This window comes from Mixophyes fleayi, chromosome 8 (assembly GCF_038048845.1).
Source record: "Mixophyes fleayi isolate aMixFle1 chromosome 8, aMixFle1.hap1, whole genome shotgun sequence".
In the NCBI taxonomy this organism is placed as follows: Eukaryota; Metazoa; Chordata; class Amphibia; order Anura; family Limnodynastidae; genus Mixophyes; species Mixophyes fleayi.
This window is the reverse complement of record NC_134409.1, coordinates 128,670,444-128,692,919: the sequence shown is the minus strand read 5'-3', so window position 1 is coordinate 128,692,919 and position 22,476 is coordinate 128,670,444. Positions and strand designations below refer to the sequence as shown.

General features: G+C 41.3%; 1 protein-coding gene across 3 annotated transcripts in view; it reads right to left on the bottom strand.

Moving 5' to 3' along the window:
- PLXNB1 (plexin B1) overlaps positions 1-22,476 on the bottom strand; it is a 250,287-nt gene that overhangs the window by 37,606 nt on the left and 190,205 nt on the right. For all 3 annotated transcript variants that reach the window (XM_075183465.1, XM_075183464.1, XM_075183466.1), the window contains 8 exons: positions 17,073-18,204; positions 14,791-14,973; positions 7,225-7,353; positions 5,863-5,963; positions 3,701-3,833; positions 1,907-2,063; positions 1,109-1,217; positions 412-520 (listed from right to left, as the gene is read on the bottom strand). In XM_075183465.1, the coding sequence (XP_075039566.1) occupies positions 412-520; positions 1,109-1,217; positions 1,907-2,063; positions 3,701-3,833; positions 5,863-5,963; positions 7,225-7,353; positions 14,791-14,973; positions 17,073-18,203 (2,052 nt within the window). In that variant the 5' untranslated portion in view covers position 18,204. The remainder of the gene's footprint in view (positions 1-411; positions 521-1,108; positions 1,218-1,906; positions 2,064-3,700; positions 3,834-5,862; positions 5,964-7,224; positions 7,354-14,790; positions 14,974-17,072; positions 18,205-22,476) is intronic.

The window sequence follows — 22,476 nt, the reverse complement described above, 5'->3', positions numbered from 1 at the left end:
GATAGATAGATATGAGATAGATAGATATGAGATAGATAGATATGAGATAGATAGATAGATAGATAGATATGAGATAGATAGATAGATAGATAGATAGATATGAGATAGATAGATAGATAGATAGATATGAGATAGATAGATAGATAGATAGATATGAGATAGATAGATGTGAGATAGATAGATAGATAGATAGATAGATAGATAGATAGATAGATAGATATGAGATAGATAGATAGATAGATAGATATGAGATAGATAGATAGATAGATAGATATGAGATAGATAGATAGATAGATATGAGATAGATAGATGTGAGATAGATAGATAGATAGATAGATAGATAGATAGATAGATAGATATGAGATAGATAGATATGAGATAGATAGATAGATAGATAGATGAGGAAGTTACCAATTTATTGTAAATAATCGTTCCTTCTTCGCACGTAGCTTTATGGGTGCAGACATGTTGGTGAATGCACCAGTTACACCCCCACTCACTACTCACACATCCACGACACCTGTAATTATTCAAAAACAGTGAACATGTATCATACAATATTATATATCTATATATAAGTATATATAAAAAAAACAAAAGTAATACACAATCTCTAATGACCTATAACATAGAAAAATTGTACCGTTTTGTATTTTTCGGGTCTAGCTATGTGAGGCTACACCTCTGCTATCAGGGATAATGTGTGCTCAGGTTATTAGCCTGTCTGTTCCATCTCGCTCCTCCTAGCTGTGTCTATAGGTCTCAGTATTGGTGCAGAGCTATTAGTATGGGATAATTAAGAGGGCACATAACAAAAACATTTCTGGATTAATTGTTAGCATGAAATATATTTACATACAGCCAAATATAGAAACCTTAAAGTGTAACGGTCACCTATAGTGAAGGCAGCCGTTCTATGGACCGCATCACTGATAACGGGTGACCTCACTGAGGTATGAGGAGGCACTTAGTGACCGATATTCTCAGTGCCTCAATGATGTCAGTGGTTTCTAGTGAACTGATCGGCAATGGCTGCACGTTCACCTGTCTAATACACTTTTACCTCATCCAGGTGAGTATATTATACACCAGGCCCTGTAATACTCACGGGGCAGTTTTGTAGAGCTGGGCCACGGCCGTACAGTCATAGAAGGTGAACTCCGCCGTGGAGATGAGCACCTCCCCGAATCGCAGCAGAAGCTTCACTCGCACATGATCTGAAGAGTAATATTATAAGTTACAGACAAGATCTAACACCACATGAGCCAATCCTGCTGCCCAATCCCAGTCACATGATCACACGTGATTGACCAAATCAGACACGATCTGGCCATAAGTCTTTTGAACTAACCCATGATCACTTCCAGCTCCCATCAGAAGATGATCACCCACTCCAGCTGCTGACAATCTACTTCCAACCAAATTTCCCTCCAAGCCTGATAATGACCTTATTGTTTTTTGATGGGAACATTATCAGGTACTGCAATTGTTTTGGGCCCCCACAGGCTACGCTATCGAGCCAATTACCCCCACATCCTCCGCCATATCACTGAGAATGTGGCCGCAGATCTACTAAAACCCAACGTCCCACTAAAAGGAATGGCTGTCTGCCGGCAATTACACTAAATACATCACATTATCATTCTAAACTGAATATTGGTACAGCCCACAAATGTCTATCCCCATTGTGTGTAGGCGTTACGTACGCTTTAATACTTGGATGTATTCCATTTGGACAAGGACGTATTTATAAAACTGGAACATAGGAGACAGCTGATGTACATACATAATACAATACATTTGTTTCGCCAGTAACTTGCTTCCACATCATTACATCTTCATGGGTCCTACACACACTGACCTGATATGACCCAGGAGGAGCTTACAGTACAGAACACACACTGACCTGACACTGGTTTGATGGCCGGGGCCTTGCTGGGGTCCGGAGACGGACACATGACTCCGGAGTCTGTCCTGATTGCACGGCTCTCGAAGTCTTCAAAGAAACAGGAGTAGGACTCTTCTTGGTAAAGGGACGGTAAGTCGGGGATCGTCAGGAAGATCTGTGAATACCGGTCGGAAGATATAAAGTATCCAAATTTGTTTGCCAAACTCATCCCCACCAATGCAAACGCCATTTTGCTCTACATATCCATGCACTTTGGCGTACACAGAGGCACGCCACAGGACTGACGTTGTACCTGACTTCCTATGTGGGGGAATAGCATGATAGATATAAGGGATTTATATTTATTTACAACATTCCTTGGTCACACCACACAATTTATTTGGCCACTTAACCGGCTGTGATTTTAGTGGCCATGGGATGGCGAGAGTAAAGAGAAGTCATGGATTGAGCACTGAGATATTTGGCTCTAATCAGTTTGAGCTTATCCTGTTTTTTTTCCCAATCCAAGACACTCGAGAATGGAGCCATCACCCACTCAGAAATGGCACCCTCCCCCCGTCCAGCGGGAGGAGGGGGGCTTCATCCTGGGCTCCTTAGACAGGGAGCGTTATACTGAGCTGTGACACCATAGCCAAGCACCATACTCCCATGCGAGATGCGTCTGGCTGCTTCTCCTTCATAGCAGAGACATTATGTCACACATTCAGTACTTTGGAACCCCCCTTAGCCACTGGAGCCCTAGGTAAACACCTAGGTTCACCTAAAGGTAGCGCTGGCCCCAGGCGCATCCCAACGGGGAAACTGGGTCTGCTACTGTTATGCGCTCGTTGAACGTCTTACCTCATTCAAACAAAATAAAAATCTACTCTGAATCCACATGTTAAATAACCGCTACAAAGGCGGAGCCTGGATATATCCATAATCCTACCCACAATTCCCAGGGATGAGACTTGTCCTGTATTTTTTTATTTAAAAAAAACAACAAAAAAACATGAATGTATTCTTCTGGCTGTGGGTACTATGTGTAATTGAGTGGAGCTATCAGTTTTATCTAATGTATAGAAACATACTCGGATCAGGTGCTATAGCTGAAAAAGTGACGCAATACATTATAATGTAACATAGTTGATGAGGTTGAAAAAAGACAACAGTCCATCAAGTTCAACCTATTTTGGATCTCCTGCGATCCTGCACTTATATTTGAAACTGATCCAGAGTAAGCAGCCGCCAATCTGTTTCAATTGTGAAAATCCCCCCAGACCCAATATTGCAGTCCTATTTCTACCCTATATCCACTACTATCTTTCATTTTAGTTAACGGTCATATTCCTGGATACACTTTTCCGCAAAAAAATTGTTTAACTCTTTCTTAAACATATCTATTGAATCTGCCATCACAACCTTCCCTGGCAGTGAATTCCATATCATGACTGCCCTTACTGTAAAGAACCCCGTCCTTTGCTGGTTGTGAAATTTCCTCTCCTCTAACCTTAGGGGATGACCGCGTGTCCTGTGTATAGTCCTTGGGGTAAAAAGTTCCCATGACAGTTCTCTGTATTGACCCTTAATGTATTTGTACATAGTAATCATATCCCCTCTTAGACGCCTCTTTTCTAAAGTAAACATGCCTAAACTGGCTAACCTTTCCTCATAACTTAATGACTCCATACCCTTTATCAATTTTGTCGCCCTTCTCTGAACCCTTTCTAGTTCCAAATGATCTTATTTATAAAGTGGTAGCACATTGCCTATAATATAGCGCACACATCCTGTACTCAGAGGTGAACTCACGTTTCTTTTCTCTTCTTTGCTGATATTTGCTGGACTTAGGGACTGTACAGTCAGACATCGCTGGTTCATGTCATGAGCCCAGAGCCACTGATTCCTCTGCCCCGAACGTAGACACTCATAGTGCCGGCTACATCTGTGGAGAGAGACCCCCAGGTAGAAGGAAATAAGGCAGAGATATTTCCTAATCTATTTGCCTATATTAATATGTGTAATAAAAATGTTTTGCCCGTAAGTGGATAGAAATAATGGAAAAAATATCCCCAAAAATTTGACAATACTGTTTTGTTCACTAATAAAGATTCAATGAGGGACCATCTAGCAATCGGGATAGCTTTATTTTAAGAGTACACAAAAAATCCAAGGCGCTCTAAATCCTGTTTAACCAATCAATGAGCAATCCTCAGTTTAATCCGCATATTTTGTTTCCATAAAAGGTTTCTCATATGTAGGTGTCGTGTGAAAAACTCCTTATAGGTCTTCAGTCCACAGCAGAATAGTTTTCAAATTATTAAACTGACATATGCAGAACCTTTAAAACAACATGTGAAACATTTAACATTGAGGGGTAGATTGATCAAAGTTCTAAAAAGGAACATTGGAGATGTTGCCCATAGCAACCAATCAGATTCCAGCTATTGTTTTCTAGAATGTACTAGGTATATGAAAGCTAGAATCTGATTGGTTGCTATGGGCAACACCTCCAATTTTCTTTAATAGAAGGTCTGATGAATCTACCCATTCATGTAAATTAATGATCTGTATAAAAACTTAATGGTTTGTATAATAATGAATTTATTATATTGAGTTTATACGTGGCTTACCTGACCCAACATGTCTATCCAAAAATACCAGATTATGATTCCCTGTACCGAACCCCCAATATACATTCTACTGTCACAGGATGTTCCATGTTTTTAATATATATTAAAATCTACAATAGAGTGCACAGTATGTTCTACATTATTCCTAAAGCTATAACTCATAACATGTCTGTGTCTTACAAATTAGACACTCTTAACCTGATTCATTAAGGAAAATAAGGCAAAAAAATGTTTTCTCCTTGACAAAACCATGTTACAATACAAGGGGTGCATATTAGTTTATTATTTTGCACATAAGTTAAATACTGGCTGCTTTTTCATGTAACACACAAATACTGGATAGCTCTATTTTAACACTGAAATGTAAAGTAGATCTAGGACATGTACTACCCCAACTATAAATCTGGTCCCACATTTCAAATTTAGCTCTCCCTCCAATGCAACATGGTTCTGCCAAGGTGCAAAGTTACTTCTATTATCTGCTTTACTTTCCTTAATAAATCAGTCCCTCTATGTGCTGCAGACATCTCAGCCACGTAAGAGTCACATCGGCACTTATTCCGTACTGTCCTTTGTGTGTACGGGCGCACGAGGGGCGATGGGAAGACGAAATCTCCAGGGGTCAGTAATAGGCATTGAAGCGCGCACCATTTAAGCAAAATGCATCATTAAGATGACAAAAGAAAGTTGCTGTAATATTTTCTGTCCACATTCGTGCTTCATTTTGTTATAAACATTGTGTGCACCCTATCGCTGCTCCTCACTGATCCCTGTTAGTTCCCGTCTCTTCCTCACACAACAGACTGAGCAGAGAATGAGTAGATCACAGCCATCAGCCTGCACATAGCTCTCTCCACCACTAGCATAGGCAAACCGAGGGGGGTTTCCTAATGCCTGGAAACCCCCCTTCAAGCCTGGGGTACTGTATAATTGAGGTGGCTGTACCCTGCTCCCGCTTCACACGGCTCTGCTTGAAAAGGGAGAGCTGCGTGCACCTAACAGTAGTGCATGCAACATTGCCCATGTATATTATGGGGATAGGAAGAGTTGGAGAGCAGCCAAGCACTGTCTAAAATTATAGCCACGCCCCCATGCATGCTGGTCACGCCCACTGGTGGCGTGTTGTGGAAACCCCCCTCTACAAATCCTGCGTTTGCCCCTGACTAGGTCCCTCCAATGGTGGCTTCATCCCTACATTTTCCGCTAATTGCGACATTAGCCAGTCTTGGCACCTTCCTGTCATTATGAACACTTATATCCATTTGAAACACAGGGTAACTAATAATGTGAATGCACAGACATAGCCTGAGGAGACAAAGCCTGAGGAGAGCTGCCACTTACTTCCCGTGAAGTACACACCACCCGCAGTGCGGATCCGCCGCAGTAAGACACGCGGTGCAGTCGCTATGCTGGGAACACTCAGAAAGAGGCACTTTTGTTATCTAAAAAATATACAAGAAAGGGGAAAATGTGACACAGTGTTCTGAGCATTGGAAATAATGATGAGGTGTTACAGAATGTAGTCATATACCCATGCTAGACTGAAGCATGAATCTGAAACAACAGGACATCAATGTGTCTGACATATTGTCTTTCTGCCGCAGCATCTGTGACAAGGATTATTGTGCTTTCAGACTTCTTCCCATTAATGTACATGCGGTAAGTTGTAACAAACGACATAACTTGAACTATCAGAGGGGAGGAGTAAATACTGTTGGCCACTAGGTTATGGTGGTCCGATGGTCCTGGGTGAAGTTCTTCCAGCTAAACCCATTGAGTACATATATGCCTATTGCCCCTCTGAATGCATACACAGGGGAGAACCCAATCCCAGGTTGGAAAGTGCCACTATGAAAACGACGCGTTTCTCACCATGTTTTGTGGGATTGTGGGAAACGCGGATGGCGACTAAAGTAAAAATGTCTAAGTCCTGCTCGTCATCAATCTGGGACAATCCCTTTCATTAAAGACAATTTTTTATTTTTTTCTCCTACAATAATGATCTTTTTAGCATCATTTATGTCTTAAATATGTCAGGACAAAAAGGTGACCTTGGAATTGTCTTTATTATGATTCACATTTGTGAGTATAAATGGTATTATAGCATTGGTATATGTAAACATAAAAAATGCCATTTTCCTGCATAAAATGCACCGGAGGTGTTGCCCATGGCAACCAATCAGATTCTAGCTATCATGTATCCAGTGCATTCTAGAAAATGATAGCTAGAATCTGATTGGTTGCTATGGGCAACATCTCCACATTTTCTTTTTAGAAGGAACCAATCAGATTCTAGCTATCATTTATCTAGTACATTCTAGAAAATAAAAGCTAGAATCTGATTGGTTGCTATGGGCAACACCTCCACTTTTTTTTTAGAAGGTTTGAGAAATTTACCCATTAATCTAATTTTTATATGTGAGTGTAATACAAGCCTGATGAGTGCACCCTAACCCACAGTCAGCAATAGATGCCCATGGAGCCCAGTTTTACTAACCCCTCCCATCAGAAGAGGTCTGTAAGTGACCCTGAAGCTACATGTACATTTAACGGTAAAGGACCTTTAAAATGGTTGGTAAATTAAAGAACAGATTCCCATAAAGTTGACCAGTCGTAATATTTTGTACCGTGTTTTCTTTATACCATTTAAATGAATTAAGATTGTTGGCTCACGCTTCTGAAATCCCCAGAGCGGCCCCTTACCGTGGACTGAGTCATGACATAGAGGTGCTTCTGTGACTGGTCAAACAGCAGATCTGCAGAAACCGCTGTGTTAGATTGAGTGGATACCGTAGAGTATTGTCGTGCGTCATTGTTTCCTCCAAGATACACCTGGACATAGAAGACAATACAGGTAATATTAGCATAAGTGATATGTCTCGTGTATATATATATATATATATATATATATAATATGAGTATATACAGCAATTATCTGCTCATTGTATGGAGACAGAAGTTGTATAAACACAATACACACAGTAGGAGAAATCAACCAACATGCCCCGAGATTGTTTCATGTGTAGGGGAAAAACTATCAACTAAACTGATCAAAATATAACAGGCACAAATGGACTTTTGTCTATCTGGAAAATCAGAACAACAGCTGCACACACGCTAAATTGGACACAGATGTAGTAATTTGCCAATTGGATTGTACAACCAGATCTTCTTGTGTATATCCATTTAAAGGTCAGAGGATAATGTTTATTATTTAACAGGGAAAATTGGTATAAGCACCTTTTACAATGCCCAACGACATACTTCCCACAGTTCCAAGTAGGGGGCGCCTTCATAGTAGCAAAGGGGTCACACATAGGGCCCCTAGGTGACCTGCAAGGTCAATACCAGTGAGACCTAATCGTTGCTGGAGGTAAGTGCCACTGTGGGCTGTCATTAGCATCAAGCAGGCAGATACTTGTGCTCTGATTGAGGTCAAGTGCCAAGTCCTGAAAGCTGCATAGGACTGCTGGCTAATTTGGGTCCACGGTTCATGGAGTTTCCTATTGGACAATATCAGCTGTCAGTGAATGCTCCCATTGGCCCTGCTTTCCAAGAGCTAGCAGTTTGTTATTAATGGGAAGGTCTAATGCTCCAATTGTTTGCAGATTTGTTCTACCCCATTCAAGAAGCTAAAAACATCCTAAATCATTTTGCAGAAAATACACAGAGGAAGGTAATAATGCAACAGAACAGCAACTGAATAGTACAGACAACAATGCAAAGCAAGCACCGAACAAAACATCTTGGGATGTAACAAGCAGGGGCTAGCTGGCAAAGTTTACAAAGGGGCTCAGTTCGGCTCAGCAGACTATTAGGAACATTTTAAATAGAAAATATACAGGTATCACAGTAACCAAGCACACTATGGGACCGGCATGGGGGCAGATGCCTCCCTGGCAACAAGGTGGTTGTAGATTGCTAATCAGGTTTACGCGACCTTGAATAGGACCTTCAATCTCAAATCCCACCACTAGATGGGGCTGGAGCAATGTCTTTGGAACTCTGTAAACATCAATACAGTTTATTAAAGTTAGAGAACATAATTCTTACTCTGGTGAGGGGACCTTGCTGTAACATGAACTATCTATTGCAATTAATTCGTAATTCTGAGTGCTGCCCTACACAACTCTCTATGGTATGCAATATTAGCAAGATAAACTGACTAGACTACTGAGCACTATATTACACTAAATAAATGGACGCTGCAACGTTTTATATATAACGGGCCAGACGTGTGGCTGGTATTAAAGACTGCAGATGGGGTTTGATAATGTTTAATTCATGACTTATCTACTTGTGAGCTAGACATTTCAGCAAACACGTTTCAGGTAAGTGTTAAATGAAAATAATCTGGGTTTTTATATACCCAACCCTCCATCTAATACCCAACATAGGACTGTTCCTTCTTTTTTTTTTTGCTTTACTTTATTGAAACAAGGTTTCTACATTCTGCATAACTGATAACATGTTAATATTACATGTATGATGTACATACTTTAAGCCTATATATAAACCTTTCACGCTGAGTTACAAAAATAGATACATGTAAGCAAACTGACCTCTACACAAACACTTTGACAAGCGTTCGCTTGTCTGCTTTGTGGCAATTTTTTAATGTTCAGAAACTTTAACACAATGGAGTTCTAATGGAACACTTGCGGATAATGTACTTATTAGATGCGAAACTCAACACTCTAAAGAGAAGACATTGTACGAGGTTTTGAATAGGCTTTTATCCAGTGTTGGTTGTCAATGTCTGTGTGTATGAGCACAAAGCCAGCGGACAATCAGTAATAATGTTTGTAGGTAATCTGAGGCATTTAAATTGAAAAGTTAAAAGTGGACATAATCTTTTAAGTATATGGAAAGGAGAAAGTTTAACCATATTCAATGCAAAGTGCCCACTCTCTCCGTCTATGCAAATTTTTCCATTTTGCAGACAGAACTAAGGCCACTTAAAAATCATTACAAAAACACGGACATTTAAATGTATAACATTTGATAAGCCAAACTATTTATTTCCCAGATAAACGCACACAATCATACCAATATAGGGGCCACAAAGTGGCATCTGGCTGCGTGGGCCACAATTCTGTTAACAGACTCATCGTCTCTGAATCTAACATCCATCCACCTACTGGGATGCTGTCCCACAATAAGTATGATGTGGCAATGAGAGGGGATCTTTCTTTAACTGCGCCCAGTATCAGGAATAATAATAATATTCTGCGGCACTGTACAATCACTGAGATGCATTAGAAAATGTCGCAGTGGAGCTTACAATCTAACGTCAATACTGCAGACACACAAACATTGGGCAATGCATACACAAGACACTGGATTATGCTGTCTCTGCCCGGGTAAAGAGCAAATTTAGGGAGTTCTGTCTGCCACCTCATTGCTGTGTAGTATATGTCATACTTGCCAACTCTCCTGGAGTGTCCGGGAGACTCCCGAAATTCAAGTAGGTCTCCTGGACTCCCGGGAGAGCAGGCAAATATCCCGCATACTGGAACTTACTCCCCAAAATGAAGCGATTTACCGCGCCCCGCCCCCTCCCGCCCTCCAACCACACCCCCTGCCCGGGATCTCCCGGAATTCACTTTTTAAAGGTTGACAAGTATATATGTTGGTCATCGGGATCCTGGCGATGGCCTCAATAATTTACACACTACTTAACCCCATACTTGCTGACTTTTTCAAGTCGACGTCCGGGAGCTGTCTAGGGGAAGGGCCGTTTCGGGGGCGGGGCTATGTAAAAATCACTCAGTTTGGCCCCACCCCATGAAGTGGGGCGGGGCCAAAGGCATTTTGGATCTGACTCTGCGGGAGGCTGCCATACTCTCCCAGGAGACCTACCCGGAATCCGGGAGTCTCCCGGACATTCCGAGAGAGTTGGCAAGTATGCTTATCACTATGCCACCAATTACTGAACTGTGAGAGGATTATCACATCTAAATAAGACTAACAGGAGGGCTCTGGGAGAGATACAAAAGGAATATCCCTCTAGTGAAAGGTGAGTTCTGCAAAATGTAGTGACACCTTTATAGATAATAGGTAAAGAAAGTTCTATAATAAACATATTATTATATATATCCAGCTCTATTTTTAGGGTTTAGAGTGCATCCTATTGCTCAATCATGCAGCAATTTCAGGGACCCGTTCAGAGAAGCCTGGAGATGTATGAATATCCAGTCTCAAAGCACAAATAATCTAGTAAACCTGGAATAAATAACTGAATAATGACTCTTTTATCCATTGTACAACACAAGTAAATGGGATTGAAAATAGAACCCATTGATTCCAATGTCACCACACACACACACATTTGTACTAGCGATGTGGTGAGCAGCTTTTACGTTTACTGAACGCACCGTGTTCCATCCAATGTGTTTACCGCTGTACAAATGCGTCGGGGAAGCCTATGGTCAGCCCCAAATACTACTAAAAATGCTGGTAAGAAACACTTCCCAAATATGCCATCACTTGTGTGTATTAACGTAAAGAAAGAAACGCCACCGGCTACAAGGACAGAGCCCCGAATCAACTCCTCTGTTTTCCAGTTTTAATTTTGTCATAGAGCAAAACCTTTCCTGTTTGTACAACAGGCATTTATATTTAATGTATTATTAATGACAGAAACTGTAAGTCTGTTCTCTCTCACACGCCCAGCTTATGTGACAAAACAAATATGTATTGTTGTATTGTTAGGGCTTGTCCGCAAGTTAAGTATTTTGGTTCAGTGAATTAGTTTAAATTGAAGTTAATTACAGTGTACTAATTTATGACATTAAGATGGAATTATGTAGCATTGTATTATGGCCATTTTACCCTCTGTACATTTATTTTGCTTCAGTTTTTCCCGCTTATTTTCCATTTGTAGGAAACAAGCTAATTTCAATTATGTAAAAAAACATCCTTACCATCAATTGAGTCTGTAATCTTTAAAGACCGCTAAACTTACATATACAAGTTACCATATATAAAAGAATTACTAATTACATCCATAAATACATATTAAAAAGTTCCTGTATCTTAACCGAACTTCTGTCCGTGAGTGCGTACACACTGCAGAATCGGAACGACATTGTCCATCATTGAATGAGATTTTGAGTTGGTTTTAAAAATCAAATGAAACGGTACAATGAGCTTTGTAACGATAATCGTTCATCGTTTGAGAGTACACACTAATGGTCGTTTATCGTGTGATTGGCCTGATAATGGGGTGATAACCCCCCAGTGTGTATCCAGCCCACAGAGGCTGACTGCAAAGTCATTGGGATTACTGACAGGAAGTCTGCTGTGCGTAAGAAAATATCTCCTCCCGCATTCACTACTTTGTGTGTCATCCACTCTGATATGCCCTGAAACTTTTACATATATACTTGTGAATGTTATTAGTTGTTTTTTATAAATAAACCAAATTGGTGTTTTTTTAGTTTATATATATATATATATATATATATATATATATATATATATATATATATGAAAATAACAGGAGCTTATCGGGACTGAAGATATTTGATATAAGTAGATATTGTAGGGTTAGTTATCTTCCTACGCATATCTTAGGTCATTGTTAGGTATTTGAAACGATTCATGGTGAAACGCGTTATCGAGGCCGTCGTCACATCCACTTCACTAGGGAGAGGACAGGGTCTGAGAGAAAGGCTTTCTCTCCCTGGTATTAGGGAGAACTTCCTGAAATTCAGAAGTCTCCCCGACATTTCAGGACAGTCGGCATGTATGCTTCATTCCATCTGATGCTTAATGCCCTACTGCCGAGCTTCTACTTATCTTCTTTATGGGCACGGTCAGATGGGGGGGTTAGAATGCCGTGATTTTCTGACCGGGAAACTACGACGTTCTAAAGCGTCAATGTAACATTAAAGTGAATGAGGAATGCTGTCAGTCTGTCACACCACAGCGATTCCACTGTCATAATACTGCGCACAGAACATCAAAAGGGGAATCTCAAACAGTGGGACAAGTGAAAAACTATTTACTATAATGTCACTTTGAGCGTTGCACGGTGGCTCAGTGGTTAGCACTTCTGCCTCACAGCACTGGGGTCATGAGTTCAATTCCCGACCATGGTCTTATCTGTGTGGAGTTTCTATGTTCTCCCGGTGTTTGCGTGGGTTTCCTCCGGGTGCTCCGGTTTCTTCCCACACTCCAAAAACATATTAGTAGGTTAACTGGCTGCTATTACATTGACCCTAGTCTCTTTCTTTCTGTGTGTCTGTGTTAGGCAATTTAGACTGTAAGCTCCAATGGGGCAGGGACTGATGCGAGTGAGTTCTCTGTACAGCGCTGCGGACTTAGTGGCGCTATATAAATAGCTGATGATGATGATCTTCTCTTTCAAACACTGCACATTCCTCGTGTTTATTTAACGTAACTTAATAACCCAGCACTGAACACTGGTTGTGTGAAGAGGAAATTGTTATAATACAATTTGTTCCAGGTGAATAGACAGCAGGAACTCGCTGTAGTACAAATGATCAGCTTGCAGCCAGAGGGGTCAGTGACAGGCTGAAAAACAACAGCATAATTACTGAATATTACCAGAAACCTCGCTCCATGTATGGGATTAACATTTTATTTTTCCTACTGCAAAGGTCAGTGTTTAACAAACAGAGGCTGGCGTTCAACGCTGCTTACACTGACCTATGTTTTTAGGCTGATGAACTGATAAAAACAATATTGTACCAAGCAAGGCCGCTCCCGCAAGACCAACTGCTGCCCATTACTGTTTATTCAGCTGAGTTATTAGTATTCTGTTTTGCACAGAAGTTAAATACTGACTGTTTTTTCATGTAGCACACAAATATCAACTTTAAATTTCAGTGTACAAATAAGCTATCAAGTATTTGTGTGCTACATGAAAAAACAGTTAGTATTTAACTTATGTGCAAAACAGAATAGTAATTTGCACCCCTTGCATTGTAACATGGTTTTGTCCAGGAGACTGAAATAAGAAGTTTCTTAAGTTAAGATCCTTAATGAATCAGGCCCTAGAACGTATACACGGTAAGGAGACTTGCCCTGGTACACAGGCTTGAAAATGTAGTTCAAAATGTATTATTAGGGTGCTACCTCTTTATAATGATACCCTTTATAAAGCCCCACTCATAACACTCAGGTGTAGATTTACTTAAACTTCTAAAATGGAATGGTGGACGTGTTACCCCTAGCAACCAATCAGATCCCATCTATTATTTATCTAGTACATTCTACAAAATGATAGCTGGAATCTGATTGGTTGCTATGGGCAACACCTCTTCTTTGCATTCTTTCTGTGAACATAAGAGTGGTAGAGTGTTTCAATTCCCTTAAGTAGTCTCATTCTTACAAGCTTTTAATCAGCGTTTGTCATGCTGCGTTCCAGACACGTGTGAGCAAACCCCTCTTTGATCCTGATGCCTCAACGCATCTGCTGTTCACTTGAACATTGGTGTAATCTGCCAGTCAGCTCTTAATGGCAGAAATCCATGCATTCAACAGCATTTTGCTGTGACCCTAAAGCTGCTTATCTAAACATAATAATGCAGGTGTGCAAATTGCCATAAAAAGTTGATTGAACGAGCCCTATAAGTCTTTAAACACCATCCTCAATGTAAGGCCAACTGTTGCCTGTGAATTAAGATGGCAGTATGGTGGCATAGTGGTTAGCACTTCTGCCTCACAGCACTGGGGTCATGAGTTCAATTCCTGACCATGGTCTTATCTGTGTGGAGTTTGTATGTTCTCCCCGTGTTTGCGTGGGTTTCCTCTGGGTGCTCTGGTTTCCTCCCACACTCTTAAAACATACTATTAGGTTAATTGGCTGCTATCAAAATTGACCCTAGTCTCTCTCTGTCAGTCTGTGTGTGTGTGTTAGGGAATTTAGACTGTAAGCTCCAATGGGGCAGGGACTGATGTGAGTGAGTTCTCCGTACAGCGCTGCGGAATCAGTGGCCCTATATAAATAAATGATGATGATGGCATTATAAAAGGGGGCACTGTAATATGTAATTTTTATGTATCAATACAGGGCAAGCCCTGACAAATGATTTAGATTTCTGTGTAAATTATGGCAGAATATTGCTTAAATCAGCTGGATAACCTTCGTTAGTTTATGGTGATGGCCATTGTACTAACTAAATTATAACCAAGCCCAATATGAGCAGTTGTGTAAGGCAGGACAATCCACTGAATTGTTATTCACTGGCTGCGATGCAGAAAGTGATTTAAGTTGCATTGATCTCCGCCGTCACCTACTTTGTTCAGTTGTCCTTTGCTGTCACCGATGAAAGCGACTGTGTGCTCCTCTTCTACTCCGACGGAGATGGCTGTGAGCCGAGCATTGGGACTCTCAAACACAGGGGCTACGTCCAGAGGGTGCCAGCTAGCCATAGGGCTCGGTGTGTGGTCGGAGCCACATGGGTAGGCATCGAGAGTGTCCTGCAATCACAGAGCAGATATTCAATCACGGCAGACTCGGAATCTAGCACAATGACGGTGGTCGCAATCAGAGCGAATATGTAATAAAAATGGGCATGTTTTAACCCCACTGCCCAGACAACACTCTGTGTGTGGCCCAAAACAATAGTCAAAATCTCATCCTGATTGATGGGATGGGCCAGAAGGATCAAGATGTGTACACAGGTGCCGTCATTGGCCGACCAAACCAATTGGTGTTACCTGGGATCAATACCAACTATATATTATCTATGCGTTATAATCACCAGACAAGTCCATACAGTCTTTGTATATTTTTTTCTGTGGCTCAATAGTTCGTCTGGAGTCCCAGAATATAAGGTCTTCTTATCTTGTGTTGATACACTCCCAATGTCCCCCTTATAATCTCTATGACTCATTCCTAATCCATTCAATATTTGCTTATTTACATATGACATTGGGAGTGTATCAACACAAGATAAGAAGACCTTATATTCTAGGACTCCAGACAAACCACTGAGCCACAGAAAATATATACAAAGGCTGTATGGACTTGTTTGGTGATTATAACGCATAGATAATATATAGTTGGTATTGATTATCCCAGGTAACACCAATTGTCATTAGAGATTGAGCGCTTAAAATCCCCTCCCCCTTTTTCTTACTTGTATTAGAGACTGATCATCTCTAGATTAGCCGCTCTGATTCCATATATATTATATGTATGAGCGCTCCCTATAGCAAAGAATAGTTGCGAACAAACCAATTACATACCAAACCCACTGGTAGCTCGACTCAACCACAGAACAACTGGATCTGTCTAATTTGGCCACTAATAACTAAACTTGCCTGTGTGTGGACAGTGCAAGAGATTACATTATATATTAGTGTTAAGTGAGGCATCAACTTTATGCTCAATTGTGTAAGTTAGATGGGAACATAAATTTTAATATTTAACATTTTTAAAAAAATAATAAACAAAAAACAACACAAGCATAAACTGACACAAGGACTGACACCCAAGATCACACTGACAATCAAGAGACTGATACATTGACAGTCAAAGACAGGCACTCAGACCAAAAACAGTCCTTGTCACCACCATCCCTCTTACCTTATTTTTTAACAGTATGTGGGACTAATGGAAGACATTCCCCCGCAGCATTACCTGAGCCCCAGGATGCGGCCTACAGCAAATGATATGATGAGGCCACTTGTGCTTTTTTTTAACAAATGGGCCAAGATCGATGCTGCCATGACCAGGGAAAGAACTTCTGCTAATTACAAAAGGCAAGTGTAGGGTCTTCCGAGTATAAATCATTGAGTTCTGACTTCAGAATGCACTGATTATACAATATTTTCAGAAAGGGTTTCTAATAACCTTTTTACAAATGGTGAACTTCAATGTGCTTGCAAAGATAGGGTTCCTTTTCCTGGGACACCTTTTTTTTTTGCGTTGGGAGCCCCAGGAGAAATGTTGCCTATAGCAACCAATTACCCAATCAGATCGTAGCTATCATTTATCTAGTACACTCTAGAAAATGATAGCTACAATCTGATTGGTTGCTATGGGCTACACATCCACTTTGTAGAGTAAGATTTAATGATTTTGGTGTGAAACAAGATGCCGCTGAGATTATTCTTGGACCTGCTCCCACACCAATCGGCTGTTTTATTTTGGTAATGAAAATGAGTGAAAGTCGCAGTGCAGTAACTAATGGTGTTGGGACTACCAAATGTTGTTAGACCCCCGAACTGAAACAGCGACATACTGGAGATGCTGGAGACTCTAAGCGGAGATCTAATTTCCTCAGAATTCCACCAAAGGAGTTCCCCTGTGGGGTCTCAAGGAAATGAACCTCCGATATGCAGAGACATTTCAAATGTTGAAATAAGTATTATTATTGTTATTATAATGTATCTGTTAGGGAATGAAGTACATATATTAAACACACTAATTACTAATGTCCTGTTGTTGTTCGTAATTGATAGAAATACAAACAAGCAGGATCATGGGAACAAACCCTAAATGTCACGGTGACACAGACTCAGAACCTCTGCTCTATAATTTATGTTTAATGTGTAGACACACAAGTACTCACAGAGGGAAGCTGGACACAGTTTGACTTCACATCGTATTCGATGTAGGACACTTCTTTCTTGTCTTCATCTTTCCCATCCCTGGTGTAGCAGATGTCTCTCGTCTTATTAATAAGTTGGTCGATACGTTCCATGGAATATAAACACAAACCCGATTCCTCGCTTACTTTGCCAGAAGCAGCATGCCACTGAGAGAACACAGCAAAGAGAACATCCCCATTGGTGTTCAAAACCCCCCTCGCCATTGTCTCTCCAGGCTGGGTGACATAGGCAGCCTGAAGAAGATTGTAGGTCCTAGTAGGATCTTCGGTTTGGCAGCCAAGGGGCAGCTCGACATAGGAATAATAATGTGAGTCGTCGGGACAGATGCGAGAAATATAGGTCTTGTACTCTCTAGATGGTGATTTTAGGTCACGGCGATAAAATAGGAAATAAACGCTGGAGCGGTGAGTGAAGATCTTGACAAAGTGGTGGTTATACTCCGAAAGCCGCCCAACTACAGATAACTTGGCTGTTTCTTCATAGGAGAAGACGGAATGGGGCTCACCACCCACGTTCAGGTTCCGAGTGGTTATGGGAGGAATTCCACCAACCCCTTTACTTGTGTAGCCTCTCCCCACAAACAAAAGGGGGGTACCATCCTTAGAAATCCCAACCAGACCAACCGTGGTGACGTTCGGGTCATTTGCGGCAACGTACTGGGAGTCCACCGGTCTCTCTGGTCTGAAGAGGACATTATTGACAGATCCCAAGAGTCTTTTCTCACAGATGCCTTGGAAAACGCTGCCGCAGACTATGAGCTCGTTCTGGCTTGGGACCACCAGCAGAAGCTTGTTATGGTTGTTTGTGGTCTGAACGTGGGCACACTCGGCAGTGACTGGTGGTAAACAGTCCTTGCTATCCAAAACCGGTCCAGTCTGAACTGGTTCCGTCTCAAGCTCTAAATCCTCCGTCAGCTGGAAAAGGTAGTTTGTTGCTCCGAGGTACAGGGTCCCGGTGTTGGTGTCCAACGTGAGGTGGTTGAATATTGTGTTGTTCTGCGAAAACGTAACGTATGCGTGTGTGACAGAGACTGATGTCCCAAGGAAACACAAGGCAGTGAGAAGAACAGTTCCTGGAGGCATGGTGATCATTCTGTAATTTCAAAAAAGAAATACACGTTATTGTTATCCAGCAACAGTAAAAGCATATACGCAAATACAAAATGGGTTGTAATAACAATATTGCCAAAATATGTACATGCACTAGACAGCACTTTCCATACAAATGGTTTAATGTTAGATGCATTTACTTTTTTTGCTTTTTCTTTACATTTATGCGGTCTTTACCAAAATCTTTTTTTTTATAAGATTAAGGAGTATTAGTTCAAATTGCCTAGAGTCAGCATCCTCTTTAAACAGAACCCTAGTTATATCAATAAACTAATATCATCATCATCATCATCTATTTATATAGCGCCACTAAATCCGCAGCGCTGTACAGTGAACACATTCACATCAGCCCCTGCCCCAATGGAGCTTACAATCTAAATCTCCTAACATACACACACACACACACACACACATACAGACTGAGATAGAGTAAGGGCAATTTAATAGCAGCCAATTAACCTACCAGTATGTTTTTGGAGTGTGGGAGGAAACCGGAGCACCCGAAGAAAACCCACACAAATACGGGGAGAACATATAAACTCCAGACAGATAAGGCCATGGTCGGGAATTGAACTCATGACCGCAGTGCTGTGAGGCAGAAGTGCTAACCACTGAGCCACCGTGCTGCCCCAATATAATATAGAATGGCTGCAATTTACTATAGCATATAGGAACCAAGATCAGCAAGTCAAGTACATAGTACCGATGTCCGTCATCATTTTGACGCTGGTTGGCTTTTCTAAGAGGAAAAAGGACTACAAAACTCAACCCCAATGAAAAAGTGAAGAACATATGCTGTTACATATAACCTATATACTCACTTACTAGGAAAAAGGAAAATGCCAGCTTTCAGGGGTGTAACATTAGGGTGTCTGAAGCCCTTGCATCATATGTGAACTTGGTGATGTCTGAGATTTCACAATTTTTGGACTGTGCTTGTTCAGGGAATATGCAGATACATTGAGCAGGATTTTATGCATTGAATGCAATGGTGCCCTACATTTGTACTATGTTCTCCAGGTCCAGATTTGTTAAAGGCTACAGGGATCACTTAGGCGCCTTATCATTTTTGCACTAGAGGAAACTTGCATCTGTATTCCAAAAACAGAATGTAGAGAGTTTTCTTAGGAGCAAACATATTTCCACTGAAAGCTTGCATGGGGGTAGGCGGGTCATATATTTTCGGAAATTGTAAGAGATCTTGTAGAACTCAGGATAGTTATGGAGATTGAGCCAGGGTTATGGTTAGACATGGATTGGGGCTTAGGCCAGGTCTATGGATAAACTTGGATTGGGGCTTAGGCCAGGTCTATGGTTAGTCTTGTATTGGGTCTTAGGCCGGGATTATGGTTTGTCTTGTATTGGGGCTTAGGCCGGGTCTATGGTTAGACATGGATTGGGGCTTATGCCGGGTCTATGGTTAGTCTTGTATTGGGGTTTAGGCCGCGTCTATGGTTAGACATGGATTGGGGCATAGGTCAGATCTATGGTTTGTCTTGTATTGGGGCTTAGGCCGGGTCTATGGTTAGACATGGATTGGGGCTTAGGCCGGGTCTATGGTTAGACTTGTATTGGGGCTTAGGCCGGGTCTATGGTTAGTCTTGTATTGGGGCTTAGGCCGGGTCTATGGTTAGTCTTGTATTGGGGCTTAGGCCAGGTCTATGGTTAGTCTTGTATTGGGGCTTAGGCCAGGTCTATGGTTAGTCTTGTATTGGAGATTAGGCCGGGTCTATGGTTAGACATGGATTGGGGCTTAGGCCGGGTCTATGGTTTGTCTTGTATTGGGGCTTAGGCCGGGTCTATGGTTAGACATGGATTAGGGCTTATGCCGGGTCTATGGTTAGTCTTGTATTGGGGTTTAGGCCGCGTCTATGGTTAGACATGGATTGGGGCATAGGCCAGATCTATGGTTTGTCTTGTATCGTGGCTTAGGCCGGGTCTATGGTTAGACTTGGATTGGGGCTTAGGCCGGGTCTATGGTAAGTCTTGTATTGGGGCTTAGGCCGGGTCTATGGTTAGTCTTGTATTGGGGCTTAGCCCAGGTCTATGGTTAGTCTTGTATTGGAGCTTAGAACGGATCTATGGTTAGACATGGATTGGAGCTTAGGTCAGGTCTATGGATAGACTTGTATTGGGGTTTAGGCCGGGTCTATGGTTAGTCTTGTATTGGGGCTTAGGCCGGGTCTATGGTTAGTCTTGTATTGGGGCTTAGGCCGCATCTATGGTTAGACATGGATTGGGGCTTATGCCCGGTCTATGGTTAGACTTGGATTGGGGCTTAGGTCGGGTCTATGGTTAGTCTTGTATTGGGGCTTAGGCCGCATCTATGGTTAGACATGGATTGGGGCTTATGCCGGGTCTATGGTTAGACTTCGATTGAAGCTCACGCCAAGTAATTCTTGTCATTCATCCAACGTGGTAAATTATAATTACCTCCCCTTCTACCACTGACTATCAGAGAAAGTGGTCATATAGCAAGTCTACTAAAAGAGTTTGGAAGAGCCAATCACAGAGAATCTGAGAGATAATCTCTCTTATATTATGGAACCTTTCACACACACACACACACACACACACACACATGTATAATTTATTATTATTCCAAACTGGACCAATTTTTATTTTAGATTTAGTCTCCCTTTAACTTTTATAAGTGGTTCGAATTGCTGAGATGCCACAAAGGTTCCTGACAGCTCTATGTGGGACTAATGGAATAACTTTGCTCCTCACCTATTCACAGAATAGTTCTCTTGTTCCCACTCATAGGAAAGAAATGTCTGACTACAATCCTTTATAAAGGGAGAGGATTTTTCCACTGCGTCCTCTGATGACTGCTTCTAGCAGACTAATGTCCAATTTAGCAGAACCAGACAAAAAGCCCTTATTGAAAGCATTCTCTGTAGTACAATACCTTTTCAAGTATTGCAAAATTGGTTGCCGTTTCTATGTTAAGGGAGGAAATTTCAAGAGGACCTGTTGCCTGTTCACAGCCTACCAATCGTAGCTGCCGAGGTCCGATAAGTCGGGGGCAGGTGGGACCTAATGATGCGACCTGTGTCATAATGCCTCAGCCACAAAAGCGAGATCCCCCAAAAACACCCTTGTTGTAAGTGGAAACTTCCAACATTCCTGACACTCGGGTTAAAATTCTGAACAACATTCTTGTAAGGTGACGACTGATTGAGAACAATGAGTCTGTCACAATTGGAAGCCCCCGTTTGATTTACTTGTCGTCGTATGACCTTGGGCACCTTACTCATCCCACAATGTCATTGGCTCTAACACGTTTGGGCTCATCAGTATACGGGGACTTAGTGCTATTGTAAACGTTAGACAATACAAAAACACTGACACATACAGGCATGTAATATGCATTTGTCAATGTAATCTCCAAACAAACACTCTGGGGAGGGGGAGAAAAGAGAACCCAGGAGGGGAGAGTTCAATGTGATTTATAGGCGATTATCTTTGTCCTTGTAAATGGTTCTCTCTGTAGTTTTCCTGCCATTGTGTAAAGAAAAAGATCCAGTTTGCAGAATGACTGACAGTTACCGTCAACAAATTATCGCTTATTTATAAAGACATAATCCAATGCTATAATACAAACATCTACAAGCTATGGTTTAAATACAAACAAACGCAGTCTATACACAGTGTCGGCAGCCTATCAATTTACTAGGAATCGGAGGTACTAGGAATCTGAGGTACTACGGAGGAATGAGGCACTGAAGAAGCAGTTTCATGTTATGTACTCTTAGGGGTATATTTACTAAACTGCAAGTTTGAAAAAGTGGAGATGCTGCCTATAGCACATACACACACATATATATATATATATATATATATATACACATACACACACACACACACACACGTATAAAATGTATGTTATATATTATGTATAAACAACTTCAGTAACACACTTAGCTAAAAGCACAAATTATTATTAATATTTAATCCTGTGGCTACATCGTTATATCATCAATCAATTCACAATGGAGAGAGACATAATGTAGAGCTTTGGTGCCGTCTACGCTTGTAACCCTAAATTTTCCAAATCAGACAATTCTTTCATGCTGTGGGGAAACAAAGGACAACTAGACCAAAAGATAAGTTGCTTCAATAGGAAATCATCTTGCAACATTCACAAATACCTACAGTATGCCATGATTATTATACAGTGACAGAGTTTAAAGGGATAATTCCCCTTTAAAACAAGTGGATTTCATTAAATATCTTAGGCCCATACATACAT